The 26795-nt window shown below is 41.3% G+C and overlaps 1 protein-coding gene across 1 annotated transcript in view; it reads left to right on the forward strand.

Moving 5' to 3' along the window:
• APEX2 (apurinic/apyrimidinic endodeoxyribonuclease 2) overlaps positions 1-21777 on the forward strand; it is a 401945-nt gene extending 380168 nt beyond the window's left edge. The window contains exon 6 of the mRNA XM_044089062.1: positions 18907-21777. Coding sequence (XP_043944997.1) covers positions 18907-19965 — 1059 coding nt within the window. The 3' untranslated portion in view covers positions 19966-21777. The remainder of the gene's footprint in view (positions 1-18906) is intronic.
• Positions 21778-26795: the final 5018 nt, after the last annotated feature.

The following is a 26795-nucleotide window of genomic DNA, read 5'->3' on the forward strand; positions in this document are numbered from 1 at the left end:
AGGAGGGAAGACAAAAAAAAAAAAAACCTTTAGTACTTTAAATTTTAAAAATGTAGCAGCAAACAACTGCTACGGTTTATGCTGAGCACTAATGCGCTTCCATTCTGACATGCGGAAATTAAGGAAAGAAAGAAAAGAAAACCCCACTGTCTTTATACAGTCTTCTTCTTCTTTCGGCTTTTTCCCGGTTAGGGGTCGCCACAGCGGATCATCTGTCCGCTCATGACTGGCAGTGGAGTTTTACAGTGTTGAGTAGCCAGCCCGGCGCCCAACCTTCCACACACGCACACACTTTGGGCCAATCTGTCTTTATACAGTAGTGACCAGAAAAAAAAATGTTCTTAAAGGGTAAAGGAAAGGGAAAAACATTTGCCAGTGTTAGGAGCGTAATATGAACTTACAGAGTCAAGAGGTATTGCACTGCTGGAGCATCGGCAAGTGTGATATTGGCAATACACCTCTCAACTCTGTAACTTCATATAACACTCTTTATTTCGGCGCCTGTCTTCACTTGCTACATTTAACTTGTGGAGTGCTAAATCGCTTCAGTTATTGCCTGCTTTTAAAATGTAACAGCAAAAAACAGCTGCAACAATGTTATATTCCGTTTTAAAAGCACATCACTTCTGCTGCTATTACCTGTAGGAAGATAACAACAACATAAAAAAAAGCTTGGCTCCTTTTAAACTGTAGAAACTGCTTGCTACAAAGTAGCGATCAGCTGCTACAGTCCACATATGTTAGCTAAAGTACTGTAATTCCAAGTCTTATAGGCGGGTAAAGGAAAAAAGTTACTACTTCAATAATGTAGCAGCACACAGCTCCTACAGAGCACTAAGGAGCTTCAATTTTGACATCTTGACTTGGGGGAAGTAAAGACAAAAAAGAAAACACCACTACCTTTAAACAAAATAAATGCTGATTCACTACTGTGGATAATTCTTTCTCTTTCATTCTGGAAGGCTGTAAAGGCAAGGCTTTGGACCTTTTATCCTGCAGGTCTACTCCTTTGACTTGGGGACGTGGTTGATTAAAAGCACTAGCCCTGTCCTACTGTCTACACATGAATGTCATGAACAAGACATTGCACTACTGCAACAGGATGTAGTGTCTTCCTAACCTTAGACTGGATGTCTACCTAGTCAGTGGGTATGTTTTGTCCCCATGAATGCATATTGCTCTCATGTTTTTGTGTTGATGTCTTTTGCTTACAGATAGACTATCCTTTTATAAGGGTGCCCATACTCCCAGTGTCTAACAGTCTCTGCAACTTCTTCCTGTCAACTAATGCACTGCATTTAATTAATTTAGCATTTGCATAATAGCAAAATGCTGTTTCAGTGAATCTAACAGCAGTCTTGTCACATTCCATAACCTCTACATTGTTTACATACTTCTCCAGTGAATTAGCGTTTACATCAAGTTTAACTTCACTGTTGCATAACTTAGCAATGTGCCCCTCCTCCAACATTCAAAATGTAATAAATATGGAGTAGATGCCTTTGTTTTAACTAGTCACTTTTTGGTCACTCTAAGTGGCTCACCTTTATATAACATCTGATGACACAGTTCCATTTGTACCACAGTAACAAAACGTTTGGAATCTTTTCAGTTTGCCTGACATATCTACTACTTAATTATAACTAGCACTGATTGTCTAAACCTGTCAGTAACCATTACCCTTTGCCAAAAGTCCATTGTTGTGCAGTATGTCAACTGACACACTGCAAAATAAGCCATGTATCACACACAGAGATGCTGTATTAGTACTATAGCACCATCATAGGTACTTCCCAGAGACAACATTCATGCTTATGCATATAATAACAAATGCCACCACCATCACCTTTACCTACCATGCATATGTAAAACCAAACAACAGACTTGACAAAGCCTATGTATGTGTACCTAGCATCACACTAAAGCAAAAACTCCAGTAATGTACCCCTTCCTTGAGTAAAGAAACACATCTGTACAAAAATTCATTATGCACTTATAATATATGTGGTATCTGCTTCCCTGATCTCTATCTGCCACACACTGAGATCCTGAGGATAATGTCACTGCTGCTCATAACAGTATCTACAACAGTAATTTTCAACCAGGGTTCCGCGGAACCCAAGGGCCAGCCAGGGGTTCCGCGACTGAATAAGAAAAAAAATTAGGGCCAAAACCAACCAGGACTGCATCACGCCTGACTTGCGTACCTGCACCAAGCTATGCATGTGCACTGTGCGGTTATTAGTTGTTGCACTTGTTTACCTCAACACTATTTCCGTTTCCGTTGTTAGACTCGTACGGCGTCGGACGTACGCATTCATTTTCAATATAGTTTAAATCTAACTGTACTTTTACCGCTAACATGGACTGATTTATTAAAAAACAAAAATTAGATGAAGCTGACGTTACTGAGCAATCGCCTGACGTTGCATCCGAATCCACAGAGCCGACAGTGCAGAAAATTGATGCTGTTGATTCTCGTCGTAAGACTCGTCAGTGCAGTAATAATTATTTAGGTATGGGACTGAATGTGCAAAAAAGAAAAAGAAAAGAAAGAATGTAAGAAGGATCAGATGAGAAAGAAAGAAATGTGGAAAGTTGGGAGTAGAGGTAATGCAGCCCCTGCCTCACATTTAGCATATCTTATAGGCATACTATGTTACTTTAGTCTGTCTTCACATGTTTTCTGATATAATTTTTTATAGCTTCTGTTCAGCTACTGATTATAAAAAAGTTAGTATATCTGAAATTGGACACTGTAAAGCTGGTTTGAGTTTAACTATATGTACAGAAATATAACAATATTTTAGTTGTAATACCTTTTTGTATGTGCCCAAAGATCTGATCCATTTTTCATATCTGGGTCCTTATATTGATTGTCTTATTAATAATATTTATTGATTTATTTATTTAATACTTATTATTATACCACAGTCCTGATCAGTTCGATTGATCACCTCTAAAAAGTTATTCTTGTTTTTTTTTCTATTATATTTTGGTTTACATTACACTGTGCTGTGTAACCATACTACAAAATGTCAATGCAACAAGGCAGAACACATGTAGGGCATGATTTGGTAATAAGAACACAATCCCCATGATCAAATTAAAGTATCCACTATGGTTAAAAATATTATTTACCCATCCCCTACTGTACTGTATTGCTGTTGAATAGCAACACAAATAAATTAATTTTAAATAATACAATTTTATAAGATGAAGTCAGTTCTGCATTAATCTATCAAAGCTGATAATTTACAGCACATATGGAGGATGAAGTGCTGCAGTTCGAAGTCTTAAGAGGAGGGAAGACAAAAAAAAAAAACCTTTAGTACTTTAAATTTTAAAAATGTAGCAGCAAACAACTGCTACGGTTTATGCTGAGCACTAATGCGCTTCCATTCTGACATGCGGAAATTAAGGAAAGAAAGAGAAGAAAACCCCACTGTCTTTATACAGTCTTCTTCTTCTTTCGGCTTTTTCCCGGTTAGGGGTCGCCACAGCGGATCATCTGTCCGCTCATGACTGGCAGTGGAGTTTTACAGTGTTGAGTAGCCAGCCCGGCGCCCAACCTTCCACACACGCACACACTCAGGGCCAATCTGTCTTTATACAGTAGTGACCAGAAAAAAAAATGTTCTTAAAGGGTAAAGGAAAGGGAAAAACATTCGCCAGTGTTAGGAGCGTAATATGAACTTACAGAGTCAAGAGGTATTGCACTGCCGGAGCATCGGCAAGTGTGATATTGGCAATACACCTCTCAACTCTGTAACTTCATATAACCCTCTTTATTTCGGCGCCTGTCTTCACCTGCTACATTTAACTTGTGGAGTGCTAAATCGCTTCAGTTATTGTCTGCTTTTAAAATGTAACAGCAAAAAACAGCTGCAACAATGTTATATTCCGTTTTAAAAGCACATCACTTCTGCTGTTACCTGTAGGAAGATAACAACAACATAAAAAAAAGCTTGGCTCCTTTTAAACTGTAGAAATCGCTTGCTACAAAGTAGCGATCATCTGCTACAGTCCACATTTGTTAGCTAAAGTACTGTAATTCCAAGTCTTATAGGCGGCTAAAGGAAAAAAGTTACTACTTCAATAATGTAGCAGCACACAGCTCCTACAGAGCACTAAGGAGCTTCAATTTTGACATCTTGACTTGGGGGGAAGTAAAGACAAAAAAGAAAACATCACTACCTTTAAACAAAATAAATGCTGATTCACTACTGTGGATAATTCTTTCTCTTTCATTCTGGAAGGCTGTAAAGGCAAGGCTTTGGACCTTTTATCCTGCAGGTCTACTCCTTTGACTTGGGGACGTGGTTGATTAAAAGCACTAGCCCTGTCCTACTGTCTACACATGAATGTCATGAACAAGACATTGCACTACTGCAACAGGATGTAGTGTCTTCCTAACCTTAGACTGGATGTCTACCTAGTCAGTGGGTATGTTTTGTCCCCATGAATGCATATTGCTCTCATGTTATTTTGTGTTGATGTCTTTTGCTTACAGATAGACTATCCTTTTATAAGGGTGCCCATACTCCCAGTGTCTAACAGTCTCTGCAACTTCTTCCTGTCAACTAATGCACTGCATTTAATTAATTTAGCATTTGCATAATAGCAAAATGCTGTTTCAGTGACTCTAACAGCAGTCTTGTCACATTCCATAACCTCTACATTGTTTACATGCTTCTCCAGTGAATTAGCATTTACATCAAGTTTAACTTCACTGTTGCATAACTTAGCAATGTGCCCCTCCTCCAACATTCAAAATGTAATAAATATGGAGTAGATGCCTTTGTTTTAACTAGTCACTTTTTGGTCACTCTAAGTGGCTCACCTTTATATAACATCTGATGACACAGTTCCATTTGTACCACAGTAACAAAACGTTTGGAATCTTTTCAGTTTGCCTGACATATCTACTTCTTAATTATAACTAGCACTGATTGTCTAAACCTGTCAGTAACCATTACTTCTATCATGTATTCTTTACTAGTTTAAACTTGACAGTCTAACCACCAATATAACAAACCTCTCAACTGTAAAGATTTTCACAGAATGTCACAGATATTTGCCTCGTATTTTTGGTCCACTTTTCATAAAATTGTGGGGTACTTACGTATTATCGCAACCACATTCAGGCAAAACGGCTCATTTCCAAGCCCTTGTCCTGGCTGAAAAATGTTACATATAACTCACTAATTTTTTTAAAAAGCAATTCACATGTAAAAATGTGACAATCGGTTTTGGTCAGTCCATTATTGGCCACCTATACTAATTCCCAAATGTGGGTATCTCTGTACAGCATGCAGCCTGCGGGAAAGTAACAGCTCTTTCGTACGAACTTCAAACATGAAACACTGACATTGAAGGTGTTTTTCTTGCCAAGATTTACATTCCCGACACTGTTCTGCAGTCTCTACATTAACTGCGGTGGATAAATTACAAGTGTTGTCATTAGCGGCATCCTCAGAGACAACTTTACTTTCATACAGAGGGTTCCCAATAACAGTAAGTATGTTAGTGAAGCAGTTCTGTACAGGAGTGTCAGGAAATAGTAGATAATAGTGTAAATTACGTTCATCACATATCATGTAAACATACTTCCTTGGAACAGTTAGTTATTCTTGACAATTCTTTCTTCTTTGGAAATATACGATTCCTATGTAAAAAGCTAATGGAGCTCTGAAAAATAACAACGGGAGCTGCTAAATTGCGCCCTTTTGAGGCCGGGGAGGGCGCAATGGTAGTGTCTAGGGCGGCGGTGAAATTAAAAAAAAAAAAAAAAAAGATATGTTGTTGTCTGTTCGGCATTTCTCGGTTAGGGGTCGTCACAACAGAACTCCGGTCCGTGAATTGCGCCCTTTTGAGGCCGGCCTGTACGGCGCCCTAGGCGGTCGCCTATGCCTAAGGCCGGCCGTGGCTGTTAAACTCAGGGTGAAGACAGGAGCCAAAATTAAGTGCATTATATAAAATTATAGAGTTAAGAGGTATACAGCACTGCTCTAACATCGGCAACCGAAATATCAGCACGTCTCAACTCTGATTCCATACGCTCCTAATTTGGTTCATATTTTCCCCTGCTACAGTCAACTCATGGAGCGTTGAATCGCTTCAGTTAAGAAGAATTGCCCCCACCCCGAAAAAAAAAATATGTGTATATAAATTGGTAAATATGCTTCAGTGTTAGATATGACAGGAATCAAAACAGCGTTGTGTTACTTTTCCGTAGGGAATGAAAATAATCCTGGCAAAGGTTAAATAGGGTCATATGTAAAGATATGAAGGTGGGGAGGGGGTGTGAACGATGACATCACACTATGGGAGGTATTATCTGACCAGACTGAGAGCGGGACGCTCCTGAAGTAAAAACAGTGAAATTACACATAAAATAGTGAGAAAAGTGCGGATTTACTAACACAGGTCCAGTTAACACTACTCAAAGTACATACTGGTGAGGAAAAAAAATTAAGTGTTCTGGAAGCTCCATCTTTGACACTCTCCCTTTAAGGATAAATTCTGTTTACTTACATCAGGGCTGCTTCTTTACTGTCTGTTTAGGAGGCTGATATTGTCAAGGGACAGTTGTTTAGTGTCTCCCTAGTGGAGAACAGTTCCTTTCAGTGAGGTATTTAAAAAGCTGGCAGAATGGGGAACAACAGGGCGGACACCCTCCAGTTCTAAAATACTTTGCTTACCCCCTCATTTGCAGTTTGTCTTGGAAGAAAAAGGACATAGCAGCCACAGGGACAAAATTCCATGCCTCCCCCCAGCACAGCAGCAGCAATAATTACATCAGAGTGTGACTGCCTACAAAGAGTCTCCATCTGTACTTTCTCCCAACCTACCAGACATCCTTGGGGCAGGGGATAAGATTCTCTCTATTGGAGTGTTTATAGAGCAGCAGATTCTTCTGAACTTGGACAAATAGGTGGTGTCCACAGGTTACATAATAACATTTGCTTATTTCCCCCATTACTAAAAACCAGTAACAAAACGCAGACTCAAGATTCCAACATTATTCACAAAACCAAAAGATTAATGCCACTACACACACACGTTTTCATCATATTAGTGCTTCATCAGAAAATAAATTTAAAACCTGCAGTCTCCAATATATACCTCTGTGTGACATTACGTCTTGTCATTCATTTTATAGTAATTATATAATAAAACAAATGATCTTATTGTCACACCCTTCTATTAAAAATATATACATGTTAATAATTAATGCATTTTATTTGTGTGTGTGTTTGTGTGTTTATGTATACACACAGATATACACACATATGTTAATCGTACAAATTGTAAGCTATTATAAATAAATTGTGGACAAATAGTGGGGGTTGAGTGAATTTGTAAAGAGGTGATTGGACAATTAGATAAATAAATGAGTAAACTGAGCTGTTTAAAATAATTGAGGACTAATAAATATGAAATTGTTCCCTACTATTTGTCCACAGTTTATTTATAATAGCTTATAATTTGTGTAATTAATACATATACATACACATTTGATATATATATATATATATATATATATATATATATGTGTGTGTGTGTGTGCATCTGTTATATGTGTGTGTGTGTGTGTGTACATATGTATACATATATATATATATATATAGATACACATACATACTGCTTATTTGTGTGAAACTGCTAGCTTAATAAGATGCATTAAATGTTAACTCATATATATATATTTTTTTTTTTTTTCAGTAGAAGGGTGTGACAGGATTGGTTGTTCATTTTATTATATAATTACTATAAAAATAAATGGCAGGATGTGATGTCACAATGAAAGAAGTATATATTGGAGAGTGCAGGTTTAAAGTTTATTTTCTGGTGGTCCTAATGATAGGACAAAAACGCTTGTGTGTGTAATGGTGTTAATCTTTTGGTTTTGTGAATAAAATCAGTGGTTTACGTTGGAATCTTGAGTCTGGGCTTGGTTACTTGCTTTTGGCAGTGCAAATATTTAAGGTTTCTCGGTGCTTGATTTTTGCACTGAAATATTGTTCGTATTTCATTTTCCCCAGTCATAAGCATCCGTCATATTTTGTGAACAAGTTGCACTTTTCCAAATCCCACAGTAAAATGTTTACTGAACTGCAAAGCATTTCAGAGAGTCCCTTTGATGGGGGTACTACTCAAGATTATTTACTGACTCCAAAGGAGAAAGACCAGTGGATGTCCATTCTGGACCTTTTTGTGGCTGTAAGTAAATTCAGGGTGTTAACGCTTCAGACCTTCCTTCCTCTGTTATGTGATTCTTTCCTTGTTACTTTTGACATGAATTATGCCTGCTTACACATGCTGCCCAGAGGGCCAATGTGCTTTGTTTCAGATTCCGTGTGTGTGATTCTGTTAACATTTTACCTTCATGCCATTTGGCTTTTTTTTCTACACTCTACAGAATTAAAATGTATATGGTTGCAGTGTAAGCACAAGTGAGACTGAAGGGAATTCATGTTTTGCCTTGTTTAGGTAATTCATTCAGATGAACTTCCTTAGTTTATACCAGGCCTTGAACCTGATATTACAGTACTTCCAGAGCCTAGGAATCTAATTGACCACAAGAAGTCCAGCTTAAACCCATCTTGGCAAAAGTGATTCCTCTGGATATAAAAAGCTGCAGTCTCTTTCTGCAACAGGCTACAGCTAAAGGAGAACTTATCTTTAGATTTCAGGACAGCACTGCCTCAAAGCAGGAACTTCTGTTAGGGCATCTAAAGTATGTAGTCATCTGCTGAATGTCACATGACAAAGGTAGAGTAGAACCTGATGAGTCTGTGGCATCAGCATACTCATTCTGTGGACAGTATCCCCCTCATGATTCTTGCAGTAAGTAAGGAATTCCTGCGGTGATATCTCCACATCTGTCTCTCAGCTCTACTACTCCCCCTGTCAGGATCTACACCAGAGACTGACAAGACATTTCAGATTGTACCCAGGGGACTTAATTTCAGCAGTCAATTTCAGGGCTCCTAGTTCAGAGAGCAGAGCAAGAAACATATCAGCCTTTGAGAAATGATATTTAGTTTGTCTTGATAGCTTTCCGGTCCGAGCTAAGACCGGGGATTTTGTTAAATAGTGATAGTACAACAGTAGTATGACACATCAGCAAGCATGGGGCTAACTTCAGTTTACCTAATTTAAGGGGAGAGAGAGCTGCTCCAATCTGTTACCACAATGAAACCTAGTCCAGGCTGAGAATGAGGCAGCAGTGTAGCCAGATTTAAGAGTGTGCACTCAGTAGTGTGTGTGTTCTAGTGGGCTGGTATTGTATTCCACATGGTGGTTACCCCCGGGTATCACTTCTGTGTCACTGTTAGACAGAGGCACAGTATACTAACCTCGAAAAAGGGCATAGCAAAATTAATTTAAAATGGGTGGCGAAAGCCAAACACACTCTGGCTAGGCTTATAAATGCCCTAGGGCAGATAGCCTAGTATGAACCTATGAACCTAAAAGCAGGTGACAAGGTATTACGCTAGTGAAGACCAGATGTTCATCGTGCATACAGCTGCAGTCATAACAGATGGGGTTATCCTGCCATCAGGCGGGTCCTCGGTCAGCCGAATTCCAAAGTCTAGGTCCGGCGTCGGTTGTCGTCGCTTCTTCCCTGACGTCAGTGTGGCAGCGGTATAAAAGAGCCAGCCGACACCATCTTCTTCAGTCTTTCTTGCCGCGCAGTGCCTGAAGCAGAAGCAGTTCGCAAGTGCCGGTCGGCCAGCTCCTGAGATTTATGAAAATATTTCAGCCGAAGTCTTCTTGAAAGCTAAGTACCCCGTTGGGGAAACTTTTCTTGCCTCAGACCGATGTCAGACAAAATTAATAATTGCATTTCATGTGAGAAGCAAATACCACATAAGGATTTCCACTCTTTCTGTATTCCTTGCCTAGGCCTGCCGTTTTTGTGCTAGGTTCAACAAACGCACTATTAAGCGTCGGGCGGAGTTCGCCCTTCACTATTTTGGTAAAAAATGTAATTATATTATGTCGTCGGATACTCCGACTCCAATTTTGAGTAAAAAACGCAAAGATAAGGACCGACATACGAGATCCGCGACTTCTACTGACACCACGCTAATGCCTACTACCGGTTCTCCGGTTCTCAGCAAGGCACCCTCAGTACCGATGACACTTCTTTACCGGTGTCTTCAGTACCCGAGGTCGCAGGCTCCTCGGTCCCCATTCCAACTACAGATACTGACGCCACTCTTGGCGGGGAAACTCAGAGTTTAGACAGGCCTGCCATTTCTCAAGGTGTCTTCTGGCCTTCCTCCTTCTCTATTAAAGCTTTCACAAAATCTAAAGCAGCCATGAAAACAAAAAAGCAAGGACCTCAGACCCCCTCTCAAGGCCCCATGCCTAAAAAACAGATGCTCAAAATGGCTGAGGATTTGATTACTCTTATCAGGGGTTCTCAACCCCCCTCGGACAAAAGGCCCAGATTAGAGGAAGACTACCCTTCCTCAGATCAAGCCTCTATTACCTCTGAACATTCTGAGGACCAGGACTATACCTATTCTCCTTTTGAAGACTCTGATGCAGAAGAGTCTATTCCCTCGGTCTCCTCCCCTGAGGACTACTGTTTTGGGGAAACCCTGCATACTTTGAGGGAACACTTTCACTGGGAAGGTCAAGATTACTCAGATTCCAAAAAAAGGCTCAGGGATTTTCTCTTGCTCCCCCAGCATAGGCCCCTGGCTGTCCCTCCTGTTTTAGATATATTAGATGATGTGTACACAGAAGCCAGCCGCAACCCAGATTCTTTACCTCCAGCTCCTGTTAAACCAGACAGATATTACCGGGTTCCTGATTCACACCAGTTCCTATATAAAAGCCATACTGCTGACCCAGAAACTATTTCACAGGGTCCCAAGGGAATTAAGGCCTCTACTGCTAAAAACCCATTACCTTCAGAGAGAGATTGCAGAGCTTTAGAAAGGTGGGGGGAAAAGGTGTATACCTCGGCAACTTTACCCATGAGGGCATTAAACTGTCAGTTTCATATGTTAAAGTATCTACAGTTTTTGTTGTCTCAGTTGAAAAGCAAAATGACACAACCAGAACAACTTGATTTAAAAGAGTTGCAGGATTTGTTGCATGGTGCAGAGCAAGTGGGTAAACATACCTTGCAGTGTGGTTTTGATGCTTTAGAGGTCTCGTGTAGAGCTGCTGTTACAGGTTCTGTCATACGTAGACATGCTTGGCTCAAAGAGCAAACCTTACCAGATCATGTCAAAGCTAAATTACTAGATGCACCCCTTCAAAAAGATGTATTGTTTGGTGTTAAAGCTGAGGAGGTACTAAAGAAAATGGAGGAAAAAGCAAGATCAATGCAAACAGTGAAGGATTTCCTGCAGGTACAACCTCCACGTTTCAGCAGGAACTGGCCTTCAAAAAAATTGGTCCTTTCCAGCCACGGACAGACCTCAAAAAGGCAGATACAGACGCCTGAGGGGTAGAGGGCAACTTCAAGGATCATTCAGAGCCAGACAATGGCAAGCACCAACCCCAAGAGGTGGAGAAGATAGATCACAGTAATTCAGAAAGCAGACACAATGACTTCCCCCTTTACCTGCCAAGCAAAGCTTTAATGGCAGCACCTTTGGGCGGAAAACTGGCATTATTCTCAAAAAATTGGCATATTGTCACAAAAGACAAATGGATTCTGGACATTATAGACAGAGGCTACAGATTCCACTTTCACACCCTTCCAAAAATGAGAGGCATGCCAAACCTGCCACAAAATCAAAGGGCAGAGGCACAAAAACAAATTTCAGCTCTCATGGACATGAAAGCTATTCAAGAGGTACCTGCAAAAGAACAAGGTCAAGGGTTTTATTCCAGACTATTCCTGGTACCAAGGAAAGACAAAGATTGAGTTGCTGGAGCCATGTCAGACTCCAAGCCGGTTACAAGTGGTGTCCCACAGGGCTCAGTCCTTGGCCCCTATTGTTCGGCATCTACTTCTCAGAAGTACAGGCAAACATAGGAGGACTATGGCTGACAAAGTTTGCGGATGACTGCAAACTGGGTGCCATAGTGGATAGTACATCGGACACAGACATCCTTCAGAGGGGTCTCACGGAAACTGATAGCTGGTGCCAGAGCCATAGCCTGAAGTTAAATGCAAAAAAGTGTATAGTCATACCCTTCGGGAAAAACAAGGTAACCCCAAGCTATCATATAGATGGCAACCCACTAAGCACAGAAGAGGTTATCAGGGACCTGGGTACCCAGGTTGACAGTGGCCTCTCGTTTGACACTCACGTTGCTAAAGTGGTTCGAAAGACCTTCTACATTGCCCATCTGATCATGAAGGGATTCACATCCAGATCAAGTGAGGTCATTGTTCCCCTGTACTCTTCACTTATCAGACCAATGATCGAGTACAATGCCCCATTCGGGATGTATCTCACCCGACACCTGCAGCAATTGGAGAGACCCCAAAAGTTCCTCACCAAAAGGATAAAGGGACTCCAAAACCTGTCATATACTGCCAGACTGAAGAAACTCCAACTCTATTCAGTTGCATACCGTCTGCTCAGAGGTGACCTGTGCCTGACATGCAAGGCCATGACCAACCCGAATTAATGGACATGCTCCACCTCAAAAAATCCAAATCCACCAGAACCACTAGAGCAAGTGACTTAAACCTTAGCACGGATATAAATAGGACGTGCTGGAGGGATAGATTTATCACCCAGAGACTCCCCATGCTGTGGAATAAAATCCCGGTCCATGTGAGGCAGAGCACCTCGCTGGCTCTGTTCAAGAGAAATCTTGACCGGTGGATGGGAGATCGTAGGTTTACCACGGGAATCATCTGTGTCACTGCTGGACAGAGGCACAACAAACTAATGGGCACATTATTTCTAACATAAGAGGTGGCGTAAGCCACATAACTTTGGGCTAGGCTTATAAATGCCTTAGGGCAGATAGCCTAGTATAAACCTATGAACCCCCTATGAACCTATTGGAGACCTATTTTAGACCTTTCCATCCTAAACACATATCTACAGGTACCAAAATTCAAGATGCTCACATTACAGCAGCTTCTTCCCATGCTGGGCAAGGAGTCTTGGCTGGTAACATTGGACCTCAAGGAGGCATACCTGCATGTCCCTATCAGACAAGATTGCAGAAGATACCTCAGATTTCTTGCAGGTTCAACCCATTATCAATTCTCTGCATTGCCCTCTGGCATATCTACTGCGCCCAGAGTGTTTACGAAATGCCTGGCATCAGTAATTGCCTTCTGTAGACTTCAAGGAATACAAATATACCCATATCTGGACGACTGCCTGATCCAAGCGGACAGCAAGGACATACTTCTGAAACACCTGGCGTTTGTAATAAAACTGTTGAACTTTCTGGGATACACAGTCAACAAAAAGAAATCAAAACTAATTCCCTCTCAAAGAATAATTTTCCTGGGTGCCAGCTTGAATGCAACCACCCAGATGGCCTACCTCACACCAGACAAACAAGGGCAACTATCTCAATACTTCAGCAAAATGGCAACCTTCACCAGGCTGACTGCAAGGAAAGTCCTGCAGGCTCTGGGATTCATGGCATCTTGCATCCTTCTGATCCCATGTGCAAAGCTGAATATGAGGAAACTTCAGTGGTACCTAAAAAACTTATGGTCTCAACACAGCCACAGTTTGGAAACAATTATACCACTCATTCCATGTCTTCAAAAGGAATTTCTGTGGTGGGCTCAAGCATGCCAAAGAAACATAGGTCTTCCTTTCTGCATACCTCAAGCAACTCAAATCATCACAACAGACGCCTCGGAATATGCCTGGGAGGCACACATGACAGATCAGTGCATTCAGGGAAAATGGTCCCAAAAAGAGAAGCACCTACACATCAACCAAAAGGAAATGCTAGCAGTGCAAAATGCTATTATGGCCTTCAAAGACCTACTGCATCCAGGCCAGCTATTGATAAGGACAGACAACACCACAGTGATGTGGTACATAAACAAACAGGGGGGAACTCATTCATACCCCCTGTGCAGACTAGCCATGACCCTATGGAACACAGCTCTGGATTTGCAAATCCAACTTCAGGCACAATTCCTGCCAGGGAAGGAAAACACACTGGCAGACAGCCTAAGCAGAAATATGACAGATCCACACGAATGGAAGTTGCATCCTCAAGTCTTCGCAAAGATAACTCAGGCTTGGGGACAGCCAGACATAGATCTCTTTGCTACCCACATAAATTACCAATTGAAAAGATTTTGTTCAAGGACCGATCATCCACAGGCCTGGAAAGTGGACGCACTTTCTTTCAATTGGACAACGTTGACAGTCTATGACTTTCCGCCTCTTCCTCTGCTGCCCAAAGTTCTATTAAAAGCCAGAGCAGAGAAGCCGAAAATTATTCTCATTGCACCAGATTGGCCAAGAAACACTGGTATCGGCTCCTGAAGAGCCTGACACATTCCCCACCATGGATCCTACCTCTAGTGCCTCTTCTGTTGTCCCAGCACAACTTCAAAACTCTTCACAGCCAGCTCAAAACCCTAAATCTAGTTGCATGGAGAATCCCTTGATCTCCCAACAGACCCTCCTCTCCAAGGAGGCGCAGGACGTCATCCTGGAGTCCAGAAGACCTTCTACTAGAAAAGTCTACTCCGCCAAATGGAAACGATTTTGTGCCTGGAATCAGAAAAAGGGCCAGAATCCTTGGGTAATAAATTTACCACAAATTTTCCAGTACCTAACTAAGATGTTAAATGGACTTTCCTTCTCCTCCATCAAAGTCCATGCTTCAGCCATTTCTGCACAATACAACACAGATCCTCCTTTATTCTCTCATCCTCTTTTAAGACAGTTCCTCAGAGGGGCAAAGAATATAAAACCACCAAGGAAACCACCAGTCCCTGCTTGGGACCTCAACTTCATATTGGAAAAGCTGACCCTTCCTCCATTTGAGCCAGCTGCTTCAACAGAACTACAATACTTGTCATGGAAAACAGCCTTCCTTCTGGCTATCACCTCAGCATGCAGGGTTTCGGAACTATAGGTCCTCATGGCTGTGCAACCTTTCATCATTTTCCATCAGGACAGAGTTTCCTTACGAACCAACCCTACCTTTATGCCAAAGGTAGTATCCAGTGTAGCCTTGAATCAGACTATCCACTTACCTACCTTTTACCCTAACCCACAAAACAAAGGGGAAAGTCTACTGCATTCCTTGGACATTCACAGACAACTTCGTTATTATTTGGACAGGACAAAGCTATTCAGGAAATCTGAGCAACTCTTTGTGTCCTATGCTACAGGTGCTCAAGGAAAGGCCATCTCCAAACAGACAATCTCAAAATGGATAGCCCACTGCATACGCTTTTGTTACTCATTTCATGGAAAAGCTGTGCCTTCAAGCATCAGATCCCACTCCACAAGGGCCACAGCTACCTCTGCAGCTTTCCTCAGGGGGGTTCCTACCAAGGACATTTTGGAAGCAACCACTTGGAGTTCAGTGCACACTTTCTCCAAACACTATCACCTTCCACTTTACTCTAAATCTAGAGCGGGATTTGCCACAGCTGTCTTGCAGGGCATCCTTGCTCCTCCTAGTTCCACTTAGTGCCTGCCATCCCTACTTAGCTTTGGGATTCTTCCCATCTGTTTTGACTGCAGCTGTATGCACGATGAACATAGTACAGTTTTGTACCTACCATAAATGTAGATGTTTGAGTGCTCATACAGCTGCAGTCCAGGTTCCCCCCCCCCTCCATCCCCTCTTAGGAGAGGCCTTATTACATACACCTTCTCATACCAACCTATTTGGGGTATTCCATTATGGTATATTTGCTTACAACTACTGTTTTTTGACTATTCTATATTGCATGATTACATAAGTTTATGTTTTGCCTTCCTTCTGGGGGCACCTGACATCTGGGGCAAGAAAAACTGAAGAAGATGGCGTCTGTTGGCTCTTTTATACCCCTGACGCACTGATGTCAGGGAAGAGGCGACGACAACAGACGCCGGACCTAGACTTTGGAATTCGGCCGACCGAGGACCTGCCTGACGGCAAGATAACCCCATCTGTTATGACAGCAGCTGTATGAGCACTCGAACATCTACATTTATGGTAGGTACAAAACTGTACTTTACCTGCAGTGGTTGCCTGGATGATGGACCTTGATGCTGGTCTGTTGTCATGTCACCTTCATCACTTTCCACCTTCAACAATAGTCTGTGTGTGGCTGATCTCTGTTGAAGTGATGTAAGGTGAAACTTATGTTGCCTCAGTGGAATAGAATGGAATAGTAAACCTAGTGTGCAGGAGGCTGATAGCTGATAGGAATGTGGGGATGGGAGTTGAGCAACACCTGAAAAAAAATTTAGAGCCAGGGCTTTCTGTGTCTAATCACTAAGTGCTGCTAAAAGGAAAGGTAGAGATTGAGGGGAAGAGTGAGTTGGGTGTTTACAGGACACTCTGTAGCTCCAAATGAGACAAGATAAGTCTGGTTCACCCAGATGATTCAAATAGCAACACAGGATTTTGTGGCTTCTGCTCTGTAGTGCAAGGTTTTTATTCAGCAAGGCAGGAGACTGCTACTCACAACCACAGCTGCTTCAAACTTGCAGCCAGGAAGACTGAAGGCTGATAACACACAAATCAAAATATCTAATTGCAAGTTATCTATTTTTAAAGAATCAAGGAGGCCATCTATTCAGACGTTCTCATTTAGTAAAGAGGTCACGGTTTTTTGTATTGGAGTGAGAAGAAGGTGATAGATCCATTTCCTGCTTCCCCCCCTTGTCAGACTGCACATTCTCTTCCACCTTTACGTGTGCCCCAGTGGAACCTTCATGTCTTCCAACATGACTGTTACTTCCCAGCGGGGTACCCTTCATCTTTGACCACGCAAATACCGTATCTCCCCAGTCCTGAGACATGAAATTTGCTGTGGGTGAACTGACCATGCTAATGCTGGAACCTGCTAGCAAGCACAACTGATCTTAAATGCTGTCCTAAAAGTTGCTGTTCTTATTAGCATTTATATTTGCAGGAATGATCTCCAAGTTAATGTTCAGGGTGCCTTAAGATATTTTTTTCAAGGACTGGGCATTCTTGAGCAACCATTCCTTTGTGCCATGGTAGTTTCTGAACTATCCCTGGGTCAGTCCATATAGATGGCAATCTTCTTTCCAAAACCAGGAGACAGACATGGGAATTTCACACATCATGGGCATGTATGTGGAACTGAGATGTTGCATCCACAGCATTGTCTCGGAAGGGAATTTTTATGTGCAAATGTGTCAGGATGATGGAGAGTAAATGTTAATGGCAAGGAGTGTGCAAGAGAGATCTCAGGGTGTGATCACATACGATAAGGGGAGGATAGAAACAACACAGAAGTACATACACACACAGGGATGGCAGTTTGTTTATACTTATGTATTTCAGTAACGTAACTGACCTAAGTGTCTAAGCAAATGAATAACACACTAGGCAGCACTGCCCATCTGAGTAATAAGCATAATCTTCTCTTTGTGTCTATACATGCTGCATTCTGTGGTCCATTTTGAATGAGTGTAGAGGGATGAACATTTGGAAACATTTTAAAGCACAAGTTTTTTTTTTGTGTTTTTTTTTTTTTTAACTAAATGGGACACATACTGTTTGCAGATTTGCAGATGTGCACAGTATAGTGTACTGTGTGTAGTGTAGTTACAATCATTATGAGCACACTGTACAGTTTTTCTGCTGTGTGTTTTGCATGAGCAGGATTCGCTACAGTGGCTACATTACACTATGCTTCACTGTGGATTTTTATGTGCTATAGCAGATGGTATGTATGCAAGCTCTCAGAAACTGAGCAGGGTCACAGTTGGTGATAATGCTGCTGTACATATATGTGCAGCACAGTTCATGAAGATTTCTTTCAAACTGCATACTTGTGCTATCCCGCATTCATTTGCTTCCTATTGTAGATGTGAGGGGGATGATTGGAGTATGATACTTATTTTACATTGGCAGAAGCAGCGGATGTGATGCTTACACTGCCTTTCAAGCAAATGTGCATGTCTGTCTGTGTGCAGTATGTACACAGACATTGGTGCTTGCTGTAACAAGAGCAGATTTATTTACTGTTAATTTTCTGGATATTACAGTGAATATGTTACCTATATCACATCCTTCTGTACAGCACATCACTTCTGCACCTTTAATAATGTGTGTGTGTGTGTGTGTTGGCATGCGCATGCAGTGGTATTTGCCTGTCTGAGTCTCCATACCGGAGTGCAGTTTTATATACTGTTAATCATTGTCAGTACATTATTCATCTGGGTGCACTCATGTACATAGCTGTACATCGGGTCATGCTTTTACTCTGAAGCTCTTTTCTTCTTGGTCCACAATTGTATGTAGTATATCTGAGCAATGTGTAAGGTCGTGGTTTCTCTGCCTTCATATTCTTTCCCTATAAACTCTATAATGTATATATTTTAAAAGAATACATGATTACTTCTCAACGGTATTAATGTTCAACTGCTGAAAAGTGATCGTGCAAAGGGCAACTTCCTTGAAAATACATGGGATAGTATCTTCTTTTGCTTCAAATTCTTATTCACAGTTTATAGATGCCATCCAAGAATGACCTTATGGATTGCAAAGACAAATTCTTGCCTGCTCGCTGAAGGAATAAAATATTTCCATTTCATGGAAAATGAGGTGAGCATGAAATGTGGCTTAAGATGTTAATATCTGGTGCTTTCAGTGTTACTTATCTTTGTATGGACATTAACTCAGATGTTCTGTCTCATATTTTGTTTCAAATATAAATTTATGACTTAAATTCATACCTTGCGTTGTTGATTCTTATTTTAATTTTATCGTATTATATATGTTATACAGGAGTTCTTTGATGAGAATCCAGGACGTGTGTGGTTGAACAGTTTTCTTTGGCAACATCCTGAGCAGCTTACCACAGAAAGTGACACAGATGTATGCCAGAACCCTGACGTTGAACAAGATCTAAGCACTGGCCATACAGAGAAGAAACGCCTTTTTGTAGACACCTTTCGCCATTTCCATCCTGATCAGAAGAATGCTTTCACATGTTGGTCAACTGCAACTGGTGCCAGACAAACTAATTATGGAACTCGGATAGATTACATCTTTGCTGACCCATGTCTGGTGGAAAAGGCATTTATAGATTCTGTTTTGATGCCAGAGGTTGAAGGGTCAGACCACTGCCCTGTCAAGGCATCACTGAACTGCAGGTGGCTTGCTTCTCCTAAATGCCCTGCTTTTTGCACCAAATACATGCCTGAGTTTGCAGGGAGGCAACAGAAACTTTCACAGTTTGTAGTGAAGATTGATAAAAACAAGGTTAGTTCTCACAATGTGGATATATTACCAGGTTCCCAGGATTCTTCTGAAATAACAGAGAATGTGGTACCAGTTGCAAAACCTAAACCATCACAATCTACTCAGAAGAGAGCAGGTACAAATCAAGGGGGAAGGAACAACAAAAAAATGAAAGCAGAGCAGCCTAGACATGGAACTCTTTTTAGTTTCTTTAAACCCAACAATATTCAGAAGAAGAGCTCAAAGGCTGAGGAGGTTGACAGAATCCAGAAACTGAGTCCTGATGATCAGGATGCAGGAAGTATAACCCAAAATACAGATGTTACAGATAACAGACTGAACTTAGAAACTACACCTTGCAACTTGGAGAAAATGGGGGAGGCTCAAAATAAACCCCAAGCTGCCTTCTGGAAATCTGTATTAAAGGGTTTACCTCCTCCACCCAACTGCCATAACCATAAGGAGCCCTGTGTCTTACGAACAGTGAAGAAACCTGGTCCAAACTGTGGCAGACAGTTCTATGTCTGTGCACGTCCTGAAGGGCATTCTTCAAATCCTGATGCACGGTGCAACACTTTTATTTGGGTCGCTAAAATTAAATGACTTTCATATTACCATAATATAAAATACTACACATGGTTTTCCACTGGAGCCTGTAGTTATTTTATTTTGTGGAGATGGTGGGAAGTACGTGTGGTGACCAGTAACTCAGGCCACTTATTAGCACTTAACATACTTCATTCCACATAAAAAGTGCTGTTACAATTAATTCATTACAGCCGAGTGATGTCTACAGGTGTTTCTGCAGTTACCTCCTACTGCTCCTCTAGGCGTCAAATATTGCTTATTCATATTTGCATTAATAATTCCAAAACCATGCTACACACAAGGTATCAGAATATTTTATCTTGAAGCATATATGAATGAATGCAAGCACAATTTTATTGATATATGACCTCTGTCAATAAGTATTTGTTAGAACTGTAAGGTGATAACGTCATTTTTTAAAGGCTGAAGCCACACCCACTGGGAGTTAAAGGTACAGACTCAAAAGAGCTCTACTGTACTGGAGGGAATGAGTTAAAGGACGAGATAATGTCTTGTCATATTCAAGTCACAATTATGCAACCAAATGGAGTTGGTAAAATAACTGCATATGATGACCTTCTGAGACCCTGTAAAATATGTAAATGTATACCTATACTTTGTCCCTGTTATGTGCTGCTGATGTATTTGCATGAGTACATGTACAGCGAGTTGGTTCATGATCATCAGTATGTTACCGAGCTTTTTGCTCTATTGTGTGAAATATGATACCATATGTTGTGAAAGTGTTTAGTTGCCTAAGGCATGCACATTCCAAATTGTGCCGTGCACTGAATTGTCTAGCTGCTGGTTCAAAATTATTGTCTTGAAGAAGTGAAAACCACACACGTTTTATAAATGGTTGCATGTGTGGCATATATGTTTGTGTGTTACTATTACGATTTTTTTTTTTTTTGCAACCTTCCAACAAAGGACAAGAACCTGGTTTACAGATTGTGCTTTTCTCATCTTGTCCTTCTAGGTTCATAGGTTACTAGGTTAGTGGCCCTAGAACCTTTATAAGCATAGCCCTGTTAATCCCGGGTTGCCTCAATTGTCCTTGGTTAGGTGGAAGTACTTTACACATCAGCACCGACAACCCCTGTCCATGAAGGACATGGGTGCCATCTCCGAGGTGAATTTGCAGTTGCCCTTCTTTTTATGTTGCAAGGAAACACAGCACAATAGTTACGGTACAACACTGTACTTGTATGTTTCATTTCAGATTAAATGTTTTTCCTTCTGGTTAAAAAAAAAACAATCTTTCTGTTCACTTGTACTTTCATTTTGATGTTCACATATGTACTAGCACTGTTAATCAGTCCATATACACTAATTGCCCTTTTAGCATTCAGATTTGTATGTCTGTGAAAATTTTTAAAAATTGCTTGAAAAATCTTCCCAAGTACCTTTTTAAAGTCATGTTGATGAACTTGTGCAAGATCTTCTGAAAGGCTTGGGTGTTATAACGTGTTTATGCTAGTACACCTCATCTGTTGTCACATTGTCTGAAAATAACTGACATTTTTCATAGTATTGGAAGTGACATGCTGTTTTCTATATTTTAAAACTATACTTCGGGTAATACCAGGCTTTAAGAGACTGGAATTTTGTACATAAAACTTGAGTGGAAAGTCTGATGTGAACTTTGACCTTCTCTAATGCTGTTCATAAGTAAGCGTGACAGCCTTTCAAATAGATACAGGCAGAGCTACACAATGAAAATGGTGCACTTTTAATATTTTAGAATGTGATTTCATTGTGCTTCAAAACTTGAGTAAAATTTTAATTTGATATAAACCTGAAATAAATGTCATCAGCTGGGCTGTACTGTTGCCTTCTGTGTGGCTCTGCTAGCATTTCTGCATCATCTTGAACTTAGGTGTTTTGCAACTTGCTTTGCTCACAGCAGCATCCCCTTTGCCAGGGTAAATGGTGTGTTTACTGCCACAGTCCCCAGTTTTCCCCACTGGTTAAACAATCTAGACCTCCTCCTTGCAGTTGTCGTGGGAAACTGCACAGGTGGCAGATGGAAAATAAGCAGGTGCTGGTGCTAAGGGTCAAGATGTTCTTCATATATACCAGTGTTACAGTCGTGCTTTGTACTAGGACTTCCTCTTGGGGAGACACAACCATCAAGTCTGATTGCTAGAGTTTAGCACCCTTTCACCTTCAGGCCAACTGAACACTCACCCCTTAGGGATATCAACATGCTCCCTGGATCAGTAACATAGCTAGGGCAGGGCGCAGGGGCAGTTGCCCCAGGCACAAAGTGTTATGTGGTGTGATCGGCCATCTGTGATGGATCCCAATCTCTCTTTTGTGAATACCAGCATTTAAAAGCCTGTATTGTATTTGTGGTCAAACCTGAACTCTGTAACACTCCCTCAGCAATTAGAAATGTTGCACTAAAGTTTGAAAATAAAAAAATATTTGTTTAACTAAAAGCTGAGTGCTGTAGTGATCCATGTATGGTATAAACTGTTAGCAACTGCTTGTTAGGAAACAATTTACTGCATTAAAAAAAAATATGTATATATTTGTTTGTTGTTGGTAACTAGTATCTGAGAAAAGAGAATTTGAGGCAGGGCACAGAAGCAGGACCTGATTGGCCCCTGCATTTCAGGAGCCCCAGGTACCTAATTGCAGACCTCTTCTGGTCTTCCATTGAAGAGCTGAGGCAAGATGGAGGAGATTTTTTTATCTCCTACCTGCTTACTGAGCAATACAAGGAACTTTTTTGCTCTTCAAATGAAGAGCTGGAGAGGCAGGGCACCACTAAAGAGATTAGCCCAGGGCACTATAAAAGCCAGCTATGCCTCTGCCCTGGATAAAGCTGATATCCTCCTGCACTATCTTTATTTCTTTCTTTTTGCGGTTCATATCACATGAACTGCTTGTTAGCATCTGTAGTCTGGCGGCATCAGCCTGCTCCAGACTGTGCCCAGATATGTATTCCTTTGTGGAATATCTTTTCTCTTCTAGATTTTCTTGTAGAGTAGTGTATTGTATAGCTGTCTTTTGGGGGGGGGGGCAGGGAGTTTGAACAACCGATTGAGTGTGGCGGATGTCTGTCCTAAGAAGAGATGGCAATTGTGCATGCGATATGAAGAATTTGCCTAAGGATTGACATAGCTAGTGTGTGTTTTGTTTAGGCCCAAAGCACACTGTTCAAAAGTTTTGTTTGTCAGGCCTATAACTGGAAAACATTAATGAGAAAGGAGCATTCCCTTCAAAACTGTCTAGACAAGAAGAGACGCGAGACCTTGACCTGTACCACTGCCCTAACCATCAGGTGACATTTCCTGTGCCTTGGACACACACAGAAAGAAATGCAAGGAGAGGGTGGTCAGGAACAGTGGAGATGCAACTATGCATCCGACATACCTACTTGGCTCAAGGGTCCAGGTGTCAGTGAGGTAAGTTTGCAACCCTCATACCATACATCTGAGTTTTCAGAGGCCTCTGACAAAAATTCCTCCATGCCTGGGATGAAAGGGCATCCCACTAAGATGAAACCTTTTCACATAATGCTGCCCTATATGGGCACATAACTGTACCGTTTTGTCATTTCAGAAGGAGGGTGGGCAGTTAGCCCCAGAATTGTTGTTAAGGAGAATATTCTTTCTGGGAAGTTGGAGGGTTGGGACTTCTATCCACAGCTTTAGCCTTTCAGGGCAGCTAACTTTACTAAAAGAGGCCAAAAGTTCAAGCATAAGATGTCCACAAAGGTAAGCTACTTTCAAATACCTGGACCTCGTGTAACTGGTATGTCTTCATTTGTTCCCCCCACCCCAAACACTCACCCAGACTTTGCCCTAAGAATGTGTCTGTCTGGCGCAAGGGTTTCTGCATGTTCTGCAGAACTTGCAACCAGTTACAAATCAGCCATCAGTATCTGGAGATCCTTTCACTAAGAGAAAGAAAAAAGAGACCTCCTCTTAACAGGCATTCTGACCCCTCCAACATTGAGGAGCAAATTTGATTATACATTTCATTTGTCTTCCTCCCTTCAGGATTTGATACTGGCACTGATGACATTAGGTTCTCTTTTTCCACAAAATAAATCTTATTTGGAGATGGTCATTGTAAAACAAAATGCCTCTTCATATTGAAAGTAAATGTTGTGTCTGACTCACAGAACCTTTACTTTGACCTTAAGACTATGGCTGCCCCTAAACCAAAAGCAAGTCTTCTACCCTTGGCAGCATTGTAGCATACCATCGAAGCTTCTGAGAACACCCAGCCCTATGCCCCTAAAAATCCTAATAGGTTTTGCACATCTTGTAGTTCCATAAATTTGTTTGTGTCTTTCGGCTTTTCCCGGTTAGGGGTCGCCACAGCAGAACTCCGGTCCACTAATGATTGGTAGTTGATTTTTACGTACCGGGTTGCCAACCCTGACGCACAACCTTCGGGTACGCCCATTCACGCATGTCTCCACGCAGAAGACGCTGTAGCTGAGAATCGAACTGGACAGCGTTGCCGTGCAAAAATTATGCAGCTCATCCAGCAGTGACTTCATTGAATCCAGAGAAAGGGTCTAATTAGGTTTCTGCTTCCAGCACTGATCCCAGTGACTAGAAGAGCAGAGTGCTTGATCGCATTGAGAAGCAGATATACAGAGCTGCCACTCTGGCTGTTCTGTCAAATTGTTAGATGCATATGACAACAGACCAGATTGCCGTCATTGGCCAGATGGAGAAAATAAGGGTAGTGTCTGATAAAGACCTGAAGGCAGATCTGTATTTCACCCAGTCCAGTTGGACTGGTGGCCAAGCACTCCAAAAAGTATAAATAAGCTGCTGTGGATGTGGCACATGTGGGGTGTGATTATGAGATGTGCTTGGCTGTGGCTGCAGCCCCTGCCAAAGGATGTTGAAGTACAGCTTCTAAATGCCACTTTAATTTAATTTGATAAGGACCTGTTGTGTTGTACCCCTACAGTTGAAGCTTTTAATAGGATCCAGGAAAGGGGAAAGGCTGTACAGTCAATGAAACATCTTGTTCACTCCCCTGTGCCAAGGTATGAGGAGAAAATAACCAACTGAGTCTGGGCCTCACTCACACAGGCAAAGAAGGAGGGTAAGCAGACAGTGTGAAAAAAGGCCCAGTGAAAAGAAGTGGCAGTGAGACCAGAAGTGGAAGCCTGAAGGTCCTCAGGATCATATGCCCCAAAGGAAGTAATCATAACTTTTAAAAGATTCTCCTTCCCCATAAACCCAAGATCACAGGAAGGTGAACCCATTTCATAAGAAACTGACCGGCATCACAGGTGACCTATGGATACTACAAATTGTTTTCCCAGGGGTTCAATCGTCATTTCCTAAGATGATCAAAAATACCAGGCAATCACCATGTACCAAGAAACCAAATCATCTGGTTCTTTACAGTCTTGGAAGAGCTTCTTCAACTAGCTGTAATAGAACCTGTACCAAGAGAGCAACATAACTAAGGGTTCTACTCGAGTCTTCCTAATTCCTAGAAAAGTGCATCCATGCAGCCTCAAAAACTTAAAAATTCAAGTCAGAATGTTTTACCGACTCCACTAAGCTCAGTTAGCTGCTTGTCAGGTGTCTTTTTTGGCTGGCAGTTGTTGGCATCTAGTGGGGATTTTGTGGTGTAGTTGAATTTTTTTTCAGAGGAAAAGTGTACTGCAAGTGCATTAGTGTTGTGAGGGGATGGGAATTTGTGTGCTTAATGCTTATTAAATTGTTTTACCTCTATCTACATGTCTGATACTGTTATCAGTTGGCACACGTTTGCGTCCCATTGGGGATCTCCACCATGACATTTTTATGAGGAGAAAACTATATTTTTTAGTGAAACAATATTTTTATTGGCAGGTATTGATGTATTTTTTCTATATCTCAATTTTCCCATCAAGCAGTAACATGTTCTCTGTTTAAGGTCTGTTATCTACTTGTCACACACTTTCTACAGTTGATACACTATCTTAATTCTCTTGGGAATTCTCATCACTTTTTTGTGGTGAAAATGTGTAATTTTAAATCAAATCTAGTTGCTGTGGTCTGGGGGCAGTAATATTTGGTGTCTGTTTAAAAAATAATTTTTAATTCTTTACTTGAGTCATGCTTGAAATTTAAAATTTTAAGCCAGATTCTTTAGACTTCACTTGATCCACTTGTCAAACACCTGTCTTAACTGGGATTTGAACCTCTGTCACAGTTTTTTGATTTTCTTCCCTGGGTTGCATAGCAAGAATGTATATATATTTTTTGAGGGGGGCACAAGGGATTATCCTTGCTAATCCACTGAAAGGAGCTTCTTCCTAGGCAGGGGACCATCCTGCTAGCCAATTCCTTTTTTTTTTTTTTTTTGGAGGAGGGGTCTTCTATTTGGCACGACTTGCAAGTAAGTTAGTCAAGGCTTTCCTTCTTGAATAATACCACAGTTGTAATGTGTGTATTATGATTTGTTATGGTTGTTCCCCCTGTGCTGCTAGTGGGTGAGGATAATTTTTTTGCAGCCAGCATTTTACCTAATAGTCTTTTTTGCTCCCTGTAAGTTTGATAGATGATATAAGAGCCTCAGACCCATACATTCAGTTTTGTCTGTGTCCCAGTTATTTAAACTATCTATTGGAATTGCTCATGACGTTACTGATATGCTTTAGAGCACCATATTTGCAGCAGTGTTGTCAGTAATTCATCAACTTCATTTTCAAGGTCTTCAGAGCATTGTTTAGCGGAGATACTATATGCTTCCCTACTTAAGGGATTCCTCCTTTGCCTTTCCTGTTTTGAGAGGGTGACAAAAAAAGAAAAAATCCAAAAACTCCAAGGAAAGGGTGCCACAGAACCAGGAACCAATAAAACCACAACAGG

The sequence above is a fragment of the Protopterus annectens genome, chromosome 12.part0 (genome assembly GCF_019279795.1).
Source record: "Protopterus annectens isolate FY-2018-M chromosome 12.part0, PAN1.0, whole genome shotgun sequence".
Taxonomy (NCBI): Eukaryota; Metazoa; Chordata; order Ceratodontiformes; family Protopteridae; genus Protopterus; species Protopterus annectens.